The sequence below is a fragment of the Xiphophorus maculatus genome, chromosome 8 (genome assembly GCF_002775205.1).
Source record: "Xiphophorus maculatus strain JP 163 A chromosome 8, X_maculatus-5.0-male, whole genome shotgun sequence".
Lineage (NCBI taxonomy): Eukaryota > Metazoa > Chordata > Actinopteri > Cyprinodontiformes > Poeciliidae > Xiphophorus > Xiphophorus maculatus.
In genome coordinates, this window is record NC_036450.1 from 20,474,998 (window position 1) to 20,491,187 (window position 16,190).

Here is a 16,190-nt window from a genome sequence, read left to right on the forward strand (position 1 = left end):
TGCAGACATAAGCAATGGACTTCGTAGTTCAGACTTAGTACCTAAAACAAGACAAGGAGTGTAAGACGTTTTCTGTTTCTCAGGTTGTCACTTTTCAACTGGAAAATTATCCAAAATATATGGAAACATCATCACATAAATAGATTTTTCAAAAATGCTCAATAAAAGATCTTGGTGAAGAATGCAGCTGTATTTTATTGCCTTTTTTATTTATATTTGTTGATTGTCTTTTCTTGTTTTGTTATACTAATGTAAAACCTTTAATTTTTTCTCTTGACATATGCTATGTAGTACTTAATAAATCACTTTTCAACCATAAATATCAAACATTACTTCCAGCTGTTAGTTGTTTTACTCTTTATATCTTTTAATTTTTGGAAATATTTGGTCTGAAAACTATCCAAAAAAAAAAATTATTATTATGTTTTTGACTTTAAGAACTGGTCAGCTGAAACATTGACCATGAAAACAAATTCTAATCTCTCATCGATGTAAAGAAGTGAGAATATTAAATGAGATTAAAAAAAACAATCAGAATCAGAATTTCGATTGACCAAGGCATGAACACAACAATCTGAAACAGCAGCAATTGTAGCAGCAGGGTAAGCTGTGAACATACCACTTAAAGTACATATTATGAGCCTGTAATAATGTTTTGATGAATGTGTTAGTGATTAACATACACAGAGTTTACGCTCCCTCCCCCACGACCCCCTCATCTCTGCTGGGTATCAAATCTGGCTCATTAGCAGCTAGCATATACAGAGGGGTTTGGAGCTCCACTGCTGCCTGCTGAGCCTGTAAACAACACTGATGAGACCGTTGAGTCATCATGAGTACAGTTCCAGGCAATGAAACCAAAACAAAGCGTGGAGAGACCCTAAATCAGCTTGGTAACAATTTTCTGAATGCTAGTCGTTGTGGCAACCCTTTTCTCCATGCAGGGACGATTTCTTAAGACTTTTTTAAAACCAAAATGTACAAATAATGATTCTGGAAAGAGGAAAATATAACATACTGATTTCTTCTAAAACCTTCATGGGTGTATGAACCAAAAAATAGTAGTAGTGGTGGAGCGATTAGTGGAAGTATGCCAAAAGGACTATTTCAGGAGGCTAGAGGTTGTAGCAGTGGAGTGAAAAGAAATTGTAAGTGCCAATCATTTCTGTGTTTGGTCACAGGGATAAAACAGAACTCCCCTATGTTGGGCTTTGGCTTACAATCATTCAACCCCAAATCTGTAATTTATCAAAATACTAATCTCTTGTTTCACTAGCCAAAAGACATGAGTCTTGAAAACGTTTTATGACCTTGTAGTGTGTGACTGGCGGTTGTTTTCAAAGTGCTGGAGTTTCAGGGAGAATGGCAAAAAGGTTCTAAAAAAACGTCTGCAGTTGAACAGCAAAGGATTTTATTTCAAACTTCAGCTCGTATCACAACAAACGAATCATGACTGGTTCAACTATTTCTGCTGGTACCGTTTCCAAATTGTGCTGGCATCAATACATTTCCGTATTCAATCAGTCCCAATGTAAGATCTCTGCTTAGAAATAAACTCCAAACACAGCAGAGGACTCTGTACACTATAATCTCAAAGTTTTTCCACACATAACAGACTTTCTAGTTAAATGTACCTTGATTGATAGACTAAGGTTTAGTTTGAACCTTAGTAAATTTTCAAGCTGGTTTTCAAACCACATTTTGAAAAGATATATAAAAACAAAAAGTTCTACTGTCATTATTTCAGTGTCTAAATGTGGATTTATTTACTGGTTAATAAGTCACACTCTTAACATAAAATTGAAAACGCACACTGAAATCAATTGGTCACTTTGTTGGATAAGATGCTTTCTATTGGTCTAAAACTGAGCAATTATTAGCTTGAATGTTCAGCTTGACGAAAGACACATTTAGCTATCTATACATTTTCATTATTAAAGTATCTAAATCATGCTGGAATAGGTAGTTCAATAATTGTGTTATACTTTTGAGGATTTTAGAAATAAAGTCTGAGGTAGCACAACAAATTTACATTATTTGCTGCTGTTTCAACTGTTAATTTTATGAGGCCAAATCTCCTCCTCTGTATGGAGTCAACTTTTCCAGACTCCTGCTAATGACCTTATTATTTGACTCAGCTGTTATGAAGCAGAGAAACATCTAAAAGTCGCAGAACATTAGCCCTCGACAGCTGGAGTTGGAGACCCCTGGCACTTACTGTAGCTTCATATTGACTATCTGATCTCTCACACAGGTGTCTCAGTGACAGGAAAAGCGCCTACAAATTGCACTTGATCAAAAAGAGAATGTGAACTTGGATAAAATAAGAACAGGCTGTTTAAACCTTTGCTTCCAACCATTGCAGGTTTAATTCCCATACCTACTTTACATATTTCGCCTGTAGGGCTGTGTAGCAGAGAAAAAAAGAGCGCCGCCTCACCTCGAAGCAGTAGTCCTGGCCGAGGATGCTGCTGTGCACAGGTTTGATGATGACCTCGTCCTCCATGCTTAAGTCCAGGGCTTCCACGGCGCTACTGGGGCTGAGCAGTGATTCATGGGAGCGAGACTCCTTCAGTCTTGGCATCAAATGCGATCTACAGGAGGAGGGGAGGAGAGGAGAGGAGGAGGACGGTGAGAATTGAGTCACTGTGCAGACTGTGAGCAGAGGAAGTACAGGAGAGGGAACATATGCAGCTAGCATTCATGGTGAGTGTGAAGACGGAGTGTGAGGACGACAGCGGCAGGCCACTTGCCTTGAAGCTGAAGAGCTCACAGCGTGACGGGGCTCGCGATTTATTGTATAGAGGAACATGTTGACATACTCCCTCAAAAGAGTGGATGCTGATGGAGGCTCTGAAACATCCAATTTTCAATCTTAGGCACCAATGCGCAAGTTCAAAAACTGGAGAGCCAACCGGTGCTATGGATCCACAAATACGAAGTAAATAACAGAATCAATGTCCAAAAATAATAAACTACTAGCTGCATAACACTATCATTTTAACTTCTTGGGTAAAATGCAACCCATCATTTACCACAAACTAAATTTGCCAACATTTTCTGTCTATTTTACCAACTTTGATTGGATTTGTATTTTTCTTTTTGTGCTTAGTCTAAAAAAAAAAAATTATGTGCTATGGTTCAAATCCCTATATGATATTAGGTTTGAATTTTTTCTTGTAGATTAAAGTGAAACAAATGGGAGAAAATGTAGAAAAATAAAATGCTGGGATTACCCAATAAAGCAATAATGCTTGTGGAAAAAACTAATGCCTAACTTTATCTGAGTTACCATTTTTTATAGTAACGCCACATTTTGTTTTGACGAAGTTACATTATAAGGCACAAAAAACAAAAAACAAACAAACAAACAAACAAACAAAAACGCCCTTTGAAATATGAAATAGAAATGCTGGAAAGGAGCAACAGACTCTCATTTGCCTAATCTACCTCGAGGCCAAGTGGAAACACAACACACCCAGGGTTAATGTCATCTCAAAGGTTCCTTAAAATGAGTCCCAAAGATGAAATGGAGCATTGCTTTAAACAACCCTTTGAGTCTTTCAGTTTGTTTTTAGAGGACTGGCGAATGTCTGTCTATAAAAGGCATTTTGGTAGATTTAATTAACCACACATCTTGAAAAGTAGAGCAGTTGTATCTTAGACACTTAAGGAAAATATTATAACTGTTGTAAAGTAGTCTGTGGTGATAGAAGTGGAGAAACTGCTTTTATCTCCACAACAACCATGCTGTAATTTAAACTCGAGTTTCTCAGAGTTTCAACTCGTGAAACTTGAAATTCCAGTTTCCTTTTGATTTTTCCTCCAACCTGAAAGCAGCATTAGTCTAAAGCAGGCGTGCTCTAATCCATACCTCGACGGACGGTGTCCTGCGACCGTTAGCTGTGTCCCTGGTCCAACACACATAAATCAAATGGCAGAATTACCCCCTCAGTACGCAATCATGTTCTCCAAAATGTGTGTTGTAGCCGAGATACATCCAACATTTGCAGGCTCTTGAGGTCTGGAGTTGAAGACTGTTGGCCTAAAGGGTTTGTTTCATAGTAAGTATTTATCAGAAGCCTGAAAGGGTTTCCTTCTCAGTAACAGTGCACTGCTAGGCCAAGTTTGCTAGGTCTTCCTGAGGGTATTTCACATCGGCTAAGGATTTGTAGGGTCTTTACCTTTACTGACCTTTCTTAATTACTCTACAAACTGAGAAAATGCTCTTCTGTTACTTTCTGAGGATCAGTTATGTTAACTTTGTAAAGGTTTTCTTTTTTCCAAAGCTTGCAATTGGTATCACCTGGCCTCCCCGACTGATTACAGCAAACAAGCCCGATCTGTATAGGGCTAATTGAGTTCGATGACCTTGGAAAAACCAATTTTAGAGCTGAAATTTCTTTCTGGCAGGGTACGTCTTCTGCCACTCTCCCCACATAGGATTGTAATATATATATATATATATATATATATATATATATATATATATATATATATATATAAAACACCAGATTAATCTTATTCCAAGTGTCAGGGAAAAAAAGTTAATTACATCTGCTTCTAGTCAGGTTTCTGATTTTTATTTATCACAGACGCAGAAATTACAAGCTGAGGTGCCAACATCTCCGCGAGTTACTGCAAATGTTTTCTCCATCGAACTGTGATAAGGACCCCGACATGCATCTTCGAGTGCTTCAATCCCCTGACAAATGCAACCACAGGGCTCAATTCTTTCCCTGTTTATTTTTGCCAAAGAAGATTACTAAACAAAGTAAAGAGCTCTTGACTGTTTGCGGCATTTGATGCCGTCCTAGTTTCCAGAGCTGAAGCAGGGGAATATTGCATCCTCGTGCTTTGCATCCAATACTGATTATGCGCTTTATGCCAGTATTTGCTATTTATATCAAACAAACTGTTCCACATTTTGTCACCTTACAAACATAAACTTCTATGCATTTGTGGGCATTTTATGAGCTAGACCAACACAAAGCATTGAGGAAGTGAAAGGAAGATGATGCATGGATGATATGTGGATGCATGTACTCAACCCCCGTGAGTCATACTTTCTAGGACTGCCTTTAGCTGTAATTATAGCTACATATCTTTTGGGGATATGTTTCTAACACCTTATAATTTCACTAATTATTCAATATAAGATAGCTCAAGGTCAATCAGTTTGGAGGGAACCTCTCCGACACATGGGTTTTCTTTGATCCGTGGCGGTATACTGCAGATCTGGTTGCATGTTTAGTGTCGATGTCTTCCTCGAAGGAAACTTTGCCCCAGTTTCTTGTCTTTTGCAGCATCTACAGGATTTTATTTACTTCCCTCGGTCCACCTATAACTCTGAGCATCTTAAAGTAAAGCATTCCCCTTACGATGATACTGCCACCACTATGTTTGATTTTGTTTTACCATAGGGATGATGTTTTCAGCCCAATGTGTAGTGTTCTTTTTCAAAATACATCATTTACAAATTCTGTGTGACAGAGATACAAATCCACAGTTTTTGCCCATCACACCCTAATAAAAAGTTAAATTGACAAAATGTGGAAAACCTTAAGTGCAATAACTACTTTTGCGACAAACTGTTTACTCATGTCCTCCTATTAGCCGCTAACATCACTCATGTCCCGGTGAGTCTCATGCCGAAACAAGGATCACATGTTTATTATTCTAGAGGGGGAAGTAAGCGGCAACAGGCCTGCTACATGACTCTACGGGGACACTGAAATAAAGACAGAGGGGTCAGCTCCGAGAATAATGAGTGAGAACAATCATTTAACAGGTTCCTCTAAGAACAGATTACATGATAAGCCAGTGTATCTGTGTGAACCTGCGTGTGTGATGTACATCTCTTCTGAGGATTTTCGAAAGGCGCATTCCGAGAAAAACATAGTGGATGTTCTGGCAGATTAGCTCTTTTCTACATTTCAGCAGCTCTGCTGTAAAATCCTAGGTCGCATGTGAAAGTGGACAATGACTCTAACTTATAATCTCTTGGACACACACACACACACACACCCCTACACGCCGACTCAAACAGGAAAATGCCATCGAGCAGATGGGGGGAAAAACCAAAAAAACCAAAACAAAACAACAAAAATCGCAGTCATATCCTGACAATTCCCCTGCAGGGAAAGTGTGTTTGCACCTTCCTCTGCTTTATGATTGGCTGCTTGGGTGCTGGGCAGAACTGCACAGAGAGCCTGTCAACCACGTAGGAAAAGGAAGGGAAGGGTATGTGCAACTGTATTAAAGAGCTGGAAAGGAAAAGCGTTTAGTTGTGTGGCACGGTTCATTTAGAAGGTGACTCGGAAAATGAAGGGATATGCAGCTCATAAAAAAGAAACGATAAAATGCTCATTTTAAGCAAGTTTTTTATATTATGCAAATGATGTGGACAATCTTTATGGGGCAGTTTTTCTCATGTTTTTTAAGGATGTGTTTTAAAGCAACCAGTGAAGACACAGCTACAGCAATCTACTTCAAATAAGAGCAAAAATCCTTTTTTCACAGTATACTTAATACTATGGTTAGGGAAAATACTAGGCCCATTAAGAAATACACTTTATTTTGTTGATAAAATTTGGGTCTAAGTATATTACTACATTTCGGTTTATGCATGCTAAGTGCTTATATCTAAGCTGGTAATTTTAGGATTTAAAAACAATGACTTCTTTACTCTGCAGCAGGATGTCAGAGAAAATTCTCATCCCACTCATTGACATCAAGGATACTCTGACTCAGCGTCTGTAAGGGACCGTGGTCACACAGTGACTGAAAGCTATCCGTCATCAGAACACTTATAGTAAGAGATCTTGCAACACTTCACTGTCTGGGATGGTGGATGAAATTAGATGTTGAGTAACGCGACCCAAGAATGAAATCTTAATATTTGCTGAACCAGATTCTGTATAGCTGCTCTAGCAGGTCAGCTAACAAAATCTGAACCAATTTTGCTAGAAACCAGATAATTTCACCAACTCTATCAGGCTGTCCACCGGTATGTTTTGATCAACAGTGTCAAATACAGCAGTGCTATTTGGAAAAACCAAAACAAATCAAAATGTAGGTAAATTAAAACTTATTTCAATGCAGTCTCTAAGTGTTTAGAGACTGCATTGAATAGAACATTGAATTGAACAGTCGAGACTGCATATTTGTAAAATCACAGCTTAAGGTTGAGACTGCAGTTTGAACTATGTGACTGACAAGAAGCAGCTGTACACATGGCAGAACAGTTTAATTAGCAAGCACTCATATTTCAAACATTCAGGAATATATATTTGTTTTGAATATGTGGCCTGATATTAATAGAAATCACAGCAAATAAAGGGACGCATCCTCAAAAAGGAACATTATTCCTTCTTACATTAGGATACGCTTCGTCTCGCTGCGGATCGCATTCTAAGAACATTAGTGTCAACGAAAGTGGTGGGAGGCTGTGAGCGTGTGAATGGATGAATAATAACGCTGCCCATCATCTGTACGGCGTTGTATTAAACGGGCGCCGCAAAGTGTAATTTGCCGTTTATTATTGAAATGCGAGTTCTCGGAAATGGCAACGAGAGACGTGTGAATCCTGCTCCTTTCAAGCTACATCGCTTCGCCTGACGCGCCGTCCGAGCCGACCCCCCAAAAGTGACAGGCGGCGGCGAGAGCAAGGGCTTGTTGACTTCATCCCCTCGTTCCTCTGCTGTTTTCCCTCCCTTCCCTCCCAACATCATCCATCCTCGTCACACGGCCTACAATGCCCTTGAAAATCCTTCGACACGCCAAATGCTGTGCTGCCGAATGTGTTTTCTCTCATTCAGTGTTCACCTGAGGTCAGAGGGAATTGGGCAGCTGTCATCCTTTATTTTACCTGCCTCTACCTTCTCCTTTCTTAGCCACCAGTAAGTTGCTTCACCTTCTAGGTTTTTTCTTTTTTTCTGCTAAATTTCTAAATATTTCAGATGGTACTACTAGCGATATAGCAGACCGTGGAATTTCAGAAACTGCAAGTGTCTCTTGAGAAGAAGAAAGAGTTATTTTGGAATGAAATGTACGAATGAAAACTGTTTATCTTGTGTCCGTGAACCACCATGTTCGGATTTGTAAACATATCACATGAGAACCTTAGAACAGGAAGGGGTTGACAAATGGGACAGTAAAATATATTTTGCATTAACTAAAATGCAACTTGTTTACTGAATGTTCAGGTTTCCTCCTCTGGTATCGGCACTGCAGCACAACTATTACAGGAAGTTAGAAAAGAAGCACTTTGAAAGTCCAACGACCGAGTATGTTTATGTCAAATATTTGAAAATTTTTATGTTTTTAACATTCTGAATTTCCTTAGTTGGCAGGGGAGATTTTAAACATTTATAAAGGCAGGATACAAGTGCAAGGAATTCAGGTAAAGTTTCAGAGACTTTTTTTTTTAACAAAAGAATGAGAAAAACAAAACCCAAGAGTCAGGAGAAAATGGTAGAGATACAACTGCCATCACAGGAAAACAATGACCAAAAAAATGGAAGTAGATATGGGAGGAAAAGGTGAGTAGCAATGAGCGTAAACAGGCTCATCCACTGAGAGAGAGGAAAAACTGACCAAGCAACTAGTAGGAATAATCAGGAGAGGAATGGCAAATAGCTGAGGGAGAGTTCTGACTGAGGGAAGGTAACAGATATAGAGCTGGAGAAGGGCAGAAAATAGAAGTAAACCGAGGAAAAACCCTGAAACTAACACAAAAAGAAAAATTAATTAGAGGAACCTAAAATCTAAACGCACCATAAATAATAAACTAAGAAGTAAACACACAAAGGAAAAAATAAAGGCACAATCTAAGTAAAGGAAACAGAAACATAACAAAAGACAAAGTTCTAACACCAATACCAGATTTTGCTCTTGCTCTACACAAGCATTTGTTGTTTTGTTCAGTTAATTTAGATATTTATTTGAGTAATAATTGCATGTGTGCTCGTTCCTCTGCTTTTTTTTTTTAAATCATTAAAGCAATCTTTGTTACATTTCACTCTAGGAATAGTAACTTTTATATAAAAATTTATCAAATTTGACTGCCGACAGTCTCCTACAAATACAACATCCACGTAGTTTCCGTCCTATATTTGTCTTCAGCACTGTCTGGAAATGTTGTCTTTACCTAGATCTCGGGAAGCATCGTCGCATTTAACAAAAATGTGCTCTATCTTCGTTTAGTAAACAATGACAAAGTGGAAAAGTTTGGTTTCACACACGTGAGGTGACATTTATATGGTTTTAGAAGATCAATTGATCTGACAGAGGGTCTGCCATCTTTTTTGAAGAAAATGTGGTGATAATTTTGCAACATAAGACTTCACTTATTTATGTAGATCACATTGTTCAAAGCATTTAACTTGGTAATCCATAATATCCTGTTTACGTGAGTACAAATATGGAATGGCAACATATTTCCATTTTTTCTTGGCCACTCTTTAACATAGTAAAAACAAGAGAACATTCAGTTAATGCCAATACTCTTTGTTCCTCATACATCATTGACAATCCTTCTTGCTTCGTGCCAGAGAGCCTGCAGGATAAAGAAATTTGGATAAATCAGAGAATCCATCTAATTCAACTCTCAACTTAACAAAACATCTTGCAAGTTTCTGTCTATTTTAGTTGACATTCATTGGCTATAATGAAACCACGAGCTACCTGCCTAGCTATAGAAGGGATCATCTGTCACTTAAGCTAAACTTAAAGACCTTTTAAAATAATTTCACAATTTGAATACAAAGAAGCAAAAACAAACACATCAAGCAGCGTGCCGTGCTTTCTTTTTCTTACTCTAACTTTGAACAGTGCAAAGATCTGTGGCACCGCATAGAGGTGGTATACAGACACCCTGCTATTATACAAGTCCGTTTCATGTTTTGTTGTTTTGTTTTTTTCATGGAAGCTGGATCCAATATGGCACACCTGCATGCCCCAGAGGGCCACTGTATGCTTACCGCTCTGTTTTAACTCCCTGCTGACAACCCTTTCCCCCCCCGTTTGCTTACCACAGCTATCCTGCTTTCATAGAGATGAGACCAGACATGGAAAAAAAAAAAAAAAAAAAAGGGTGGTGTAGCCCACCCACCATGTGTGAACAAGGCACACACAAAAAAGCAAGATAGGAAAATATTTCACAAACAAAAGCAGCAGCAAAGGAAGACAATAGACACCACAATGTTAATCAGAGCTATGGTGATAAAACAACCAGCAGGCCTGACATTTTGCTGAGAATGCTACGTAAAACCTATTTGGTAAATATAATCAGCATTTTTACATGAATAAGCTGGAGAAATTATTTTATTGGCAGCATTTGTCTTTTAAATAACATTGGTAGTTGGGAATAAGAACTTATTTATATATTTACATCAAGACATTGTGAGGCAAATGAGAAAAATAGAACAGAAAACACATCTCATAACTTCTCTTTGAAGACAAACATGCATTAAGTATTATAAGATGCATAAATATATGAAATTCAGTATTTGTCATCTCTTGTAGACGTTCCAACTACTGCTACATAAGAATAACTTATCTCAAGTTAGAACTGTTTTCTGTTCTTACTTTTATCTTATAAATCTTATCTATATAAAATATTTTGACCAAAACAAACTGAAAACAGAACAAATATGTTGCCTATGTTACAGTATAAAGTTTGATATAGCATATGTTTTTTTCAAAATTTGTTGAAAAAGGGAACTGCATCGTTTCGTGTTGTAATGCTGAACATTACAACACTTAAGTGTTTTAGCCGTCAATTCCTTTTCGTGGGAGAAAAAATAGATTTGAAAAAATTGTGATGTAATATCTCAGTCTTGGAGACAACACACAAACTTCTGGATGTCACAGGACCTCAGTGGGCGGCTGCAGATGTCACTGTAAGTCACCTTGGGTTACGACAGATTAACCCTTTCATGCATAGTGGTCACTACAGTGGACAGCTATCTAAAAGCCATTTTCTTGTGCTTCCTGTGGATTTTTATGTTATAAATGCACACAGACCACTGAAGTGGACACTAATGCATCATAAAATATACCATCAACTACTGGCCATCAGCTGCAAATGCAAGAAATTATTTTTGTTTAAATACAATATGGCCGACAGACAAAAAAGCATGAGAACCGACCCGGTCCCTCCTTCTACTGTAGACGACTCTTGCAAGTAAAAAAAATATTGTGACATCAGATAACCCCTAAGGAACAATACTACTGATGTATTTTTCAAATAACAACTTTGTATTTGGACAAAATTACAATTGATCACATAAAAATAAAAAATTAAAAAAAAATTATTTTTACAAAAAAATTTCCTACCTTTTTTATGCCTTAAGAAAAGAATTTTAAAAAATGGAAAAAAAATTCTGACACAAAGGATCATAATTCATGCATGACAGGGTTAAAAGGGCACAAGCTGCACAATGAGGATGTTTTCTAAGTACTGACTATGCTTACTAAAACTTTGCTACTCATCTTTTGCTATCTAGAAAAAAAAAGTCCCAATGAAAATTATAGAAAAAAAAGGGCAACTCATTCAAATACATTTATTCAGTGGCAAAAAAATAAATCGTGTTAAAAATTTGAAAGCTGTTCTCGTGCTGCTTTTATGAACAGAGAAGATTTGGTGGAACATAAATTCATGTCACATTTTTGAAGCAATTTTGATAATTCCCTATTCTTAGTAATGTGTGTGTATTGGGATCACTGCAGTAAAATTCAGTGTTCAGCTATATCATAATTGAGTTATCTACTTTTCTTTACTTCTCCATGTCACCGTATTTATTTTTTTCATATTAAAAGGAACTGTTTTTAAAAGTGTCTGTGCACGATTGCCCATTTGTTTTCTATGATAGGACAGCAACATATAAAGATTTCAGGTATCAGCCATCCTTCAATCTGTAGGAATTAAGCAAATATATTGAAAGTGAATGTCAGTATGGAACAACGAACTACTTGGGAATGTAATTTCAATACTCTGAGAAGATGAGTAAACAGTTTATACAAGGTTATGAGATATAAAGTATTGTTTGACTATTTGCTGTCATGTTTGAGTTGTAATTATGCCGATTCTTTTAAAGAGCTGCATGTCGTATAAATTACAAATGAGAGATTTAGCACTCATATGGTACAACTCTTTGACATGTATACAAATTGTGGCAGTCAGGTTGTGTTGTATACTCCGCAGTGTCAAAAGCACACTTTATTTTCCTACAGAATGATTTCTTCCTTTAGGATTAAAATGAAACGCAGATATGCAAAAGTGTGATCGGAGAATTCAAATTCTGTGAAGAGATTCTGCAATTTATACCTTTTCACTGTCAAGAAACATTTCAGTGATTTTCCCAAGGTAAAAATATGACATGACAAAGATAGATGCCCATTACTCAACATGCTCTTCAGGTAAGGCAAGTTGGCGTTCTTCACAAGTTAGAAAAGTAGCAAACAAAAAATTCCACCTCACTTACATGTCTTTTGCCCATAACTATTTTTTTTTCCTGTAACAATATAGTGAATGTTAAAGATCAAAATATATATATATGCTGATTTCTGTTTGTAAGATTTCATTTCTATGGTCTACGGCAAAAAAATAATAAATTCTGGTAGTAAACAAAATGCTCCCATTGAGCATAAAACAACAAAAGTAGCATTACCTAAAAAGTACCCAACTATATAAGTTTCACACACCTTTTTGCAAAGATCTATTCTCTACTGAATATGTATCGTAATCATCTCTTTAGTCAAATAACATTTTAAATGACCCGCTATGCATCACCAGGTCTCTGCATGCGATTGCTATCAAGTAGATCACAATCCAAATTCTTGTTTTTGCTTCTCCAGTAGTTGCGTGTTTTTTTCAGTATCTGTTCAGAATTTCACTGAAATATGAAGATTGATATCACATAGTCACGGCTGAGTTATAACTCGCGGCTGAAAAATGGAAAAAAAACAAAAAAAAACAAGGAAAAGGTGAGCGCAACTTGTAGATGCAAAATTAAAAGAAGCGTCTCTCCTTTCCATTTTTTTTTAATACTCTTCTTGGAGAGTTACTTTTTTTCCCTCTGAACTCCTGCTTGACTGTTGATCTACCCGTATAGATGCACAGTATCTACTTAGAAATTTATGTCTGCATCAGGTCCAGTCCTATCAGCGCAGAGTGAGATGGAGACAGACGGCGAGGTTCGATAGAAACCCGGTTATGAACGAGAGCTTGGGAACGTGTGGAGGAGTAATGGATTGCGAGCGTGTCTGCGCTGCTCTCTGCATGCCGTTAAAAGAGTCGATCTGATAGCCAGTCTGGGACATAATACAGTCTGAGACATTAGGTCCCATATAGGCTTCATTCCCCCCGGGGTCTTTCAATACCCCGACTTGCTGAATGCGCCACACCAGACCGTGTTCTCGCCCAACGCTCAAGATAACATGAATTAATGTAGTGCAACTCCAAATAACAGCGGCTCTAAAGTCTGTCAAACCGGGCTGCTCCCGCTGTTTATCAGGCGCGGCATCGGTGCGTCGCAGTGCATGTGCAGTTGTGTTAATCTTCGTAGAGTAAATAATGGCCTCTTTGCGCTGCTTATTTGGCTGCAATAAACAACAAGGAACTTGAACCAAATGACCGAAGTTTAATGTGCTGACATAACTTCTAGCAGCAAATGCTTTTTATCCTCAAGAGAACGGCGGTATAAAGCAGGAGGAGGCTGGGTGTTGAATTTTTTTTCCTGTTGCTCTGAATACTCCCTTGGCCAGTGTTTGCACATCATTTTGGTTTGATGCAACAATCAATGTGCTTTCTGCTTGCAGAGCAGCAGACCAATTTCTTGTTAATATTGCCCTCTGCTAAACAAACACACTTGTCTGAACAGGCCCAATGCGGATTAAGAGTTCAAACAAGCACACATTTTGCGGCGGCCGCTGAATTATGTTACGCCAGTCAAAACAAGTGATATTTAGAAAACTTTGATACATTTCCTTGAACATATTTAGCAGTACAGCTAAAGAAGATGTGATGTCAGATGAAAAAGAAACGTAAAATTTGTCCCCTGTGGTTCAGGCGTGGTAGTGTTTTAATGGTTTAGAATCAAACAGGAATTGTCATTAAAACACATTCCAGGCTTTCCCTATGTGCTACAAGCTAAACTATCAACGAGTCCTACAAAAACCAAGAGCAAACTTGATAGCTTTAGCTTAGCAAAATGCAGCACATAAGTACTGTTTTAGCAACATGTTATTAGAGACAATTGCAAAATGTGCAAAGTCAGATGTGTCTTTAGAAACAGAGGGCCGTCGGTGAAGAAAAACTCACGCTGTGGCCTCTGGACCATTAATGGGGAGTGAATTTGAAGGGAGGTAGTCACATTACTCATGAGGACCATGTGATGCTGCTAAAACATTGTGTAATTTTGCTGAAATGAAAAGCTGATGGGTTCTCAAGCATATATGCAACACTGAAGCATCTGACTGAAACTTTGAATAGGCAAATTCCTCTTCTTGAGTGACCTGGACTGGCACCAGGGATAAAATCTATCCTTAGTCTTAGTATATAAGTTCAGATTCTACTTTCACAAATGATTGAATTCTTTTTGTTGGTGTCTTGCATCTTCTTTTTTTGTCTTCATAAAATATTACAATGCTGAAAATCCTTTTTTTGTGAAACACAATAAAAGATTAGACTGTGCCTCAGCCAATCACCCGAAAGGAATGAAAAAGAAGAGAGAACCCAACTCCAATAACAATGATGAAAATAAGATTCACCATTAAAAAAAACAGCACTGTATGGTAAATAAAATGAGGAATAACTCATGCATGCAGGTCTTGCAAGATTATATGAGCATTATTTCCAAAGCTTTGATGGAAATAAAGGAAATGAGCAAATTCTATAAAAAAGCTAAGTGTCTGCACATTAGCTTGTCATGGGACTTGATTTCTCACTTGACCTGAACAGATTTGATTTGCCTGTTTAAGTTCGTACGGTGAGTAATCCCGCTTAGTTAATTTTTTTTTTGACCTATTCCAATCTTCGTCAACCATTCGGTCCAACGGCAGACCAGTCAGGGTAAAGCCGTGGAGGAGCACACGTTTCGTGCATCAACCTCCCATCTGTCGACTGACATCCAAACAGTTGGCTGACGGGCAGCAGGAGAATACAGACAATAAACACAAACGTCTGGCTAGCAGCAAAAAGTCAGGAAAAAATGGAAGTTTGAGGGGAGGCAGGGGAAAGGGACAAAAGGGGTTGCTGTCAGATGGTACTGGTGCAGAACTGCGGACGTGTGAGCTGTGCTGACATGTAGCTACAGGCTTCGGTAGCCAATCAGGTCAGACGGGGGGATCCAGCAGAACAAAGTTAATTTGATACTGAATGTGGAGCGGGGGATGTCTAGAGATGAAGACCGATGTAGAAGCAAACACGAGAGTCCAAATGTCCAGATGCTAATCTGGTACCCTTTGGACTTACACATGTATCACACGCAGATTAAAGTTCATAATCAAAAGCTTTTTTTCCCTGTTCATCACTCCTTGGAAACGGTGAGTTTTGATTGGCTGCGAGGGAAAAGGAGCATAGAAATGTATGTTCGAACCAATGTCTGACACACAAGTCGATGCATGTTCAATGCATTAGTCAGACAAGATATCTGTCCTCTTTTTAGGTTTTCTTGTCACCAGTCTGATGTGCACTATACAAAAGAGAGCTTACAGGGAGACAAAAGAAAAGACGGATGCTACTTTAAGAATCGCTGTGCCAAGCAAGGCTGAAGCTATGGTTCGACGGCTTTCACAAACAGAAAAAAAAAAACCAAAATGAAAAGGAGTTAGATCTATAGAGAGAGGCAAACATTAACTAAAGATAGAGCAGGGCTCTGCACAAAGCCAGCCTTTCATTTGCAGGGAGCAGGGAGGCATTTGAATGAACGAATGAGACACGTTATAAAAACAAGGACAAACCTCTACACAGAGAGAGAAAAAGCATTCACAGGAGAAGGATGCAAAATGATCAACCATGCAGGCCCCAGGATAGGAGTCCGTCGAGTCGCCTGACTCACACTACTGGCCGACATGCTGTGCTCTGGGATGAGAGGCTGGCTAGTAACCGAGCTCAGGTGGTGAAAGAACAACGCAGCCACCGAGCCAGGCTGTCTGGTGTAATCAAAAAAAAAAAAAGAAACACA

General features: G+C 38.3%; 1 protein-coding gene across 10 annotated transcripts in view; it reads right to left on the reverse strand.

Moving 5' to 3' along the window:
- The window catches only part of dab2ip (DAB2 interacting protein), a 180,752-nt gene that overhangs the window by 44,396 nt on the left and 120,166 nt on the right, over positions 1-16,190 (reverse strand). For all 10 annotated transcript variants that reach the window (XM_023337804.1, XM_023337805.1, XM_023337809.1 and 7 more), the window contains one exon: positions 2,441-2,594. In XM_023337804.1, coding sequence (XP_023193572.1) covers positions 2,441-2,594 — 154 coding nt within the window. The remainder of the gene's footprint in view (positions 1-2,440; positions 2,595-16,190) is intronic.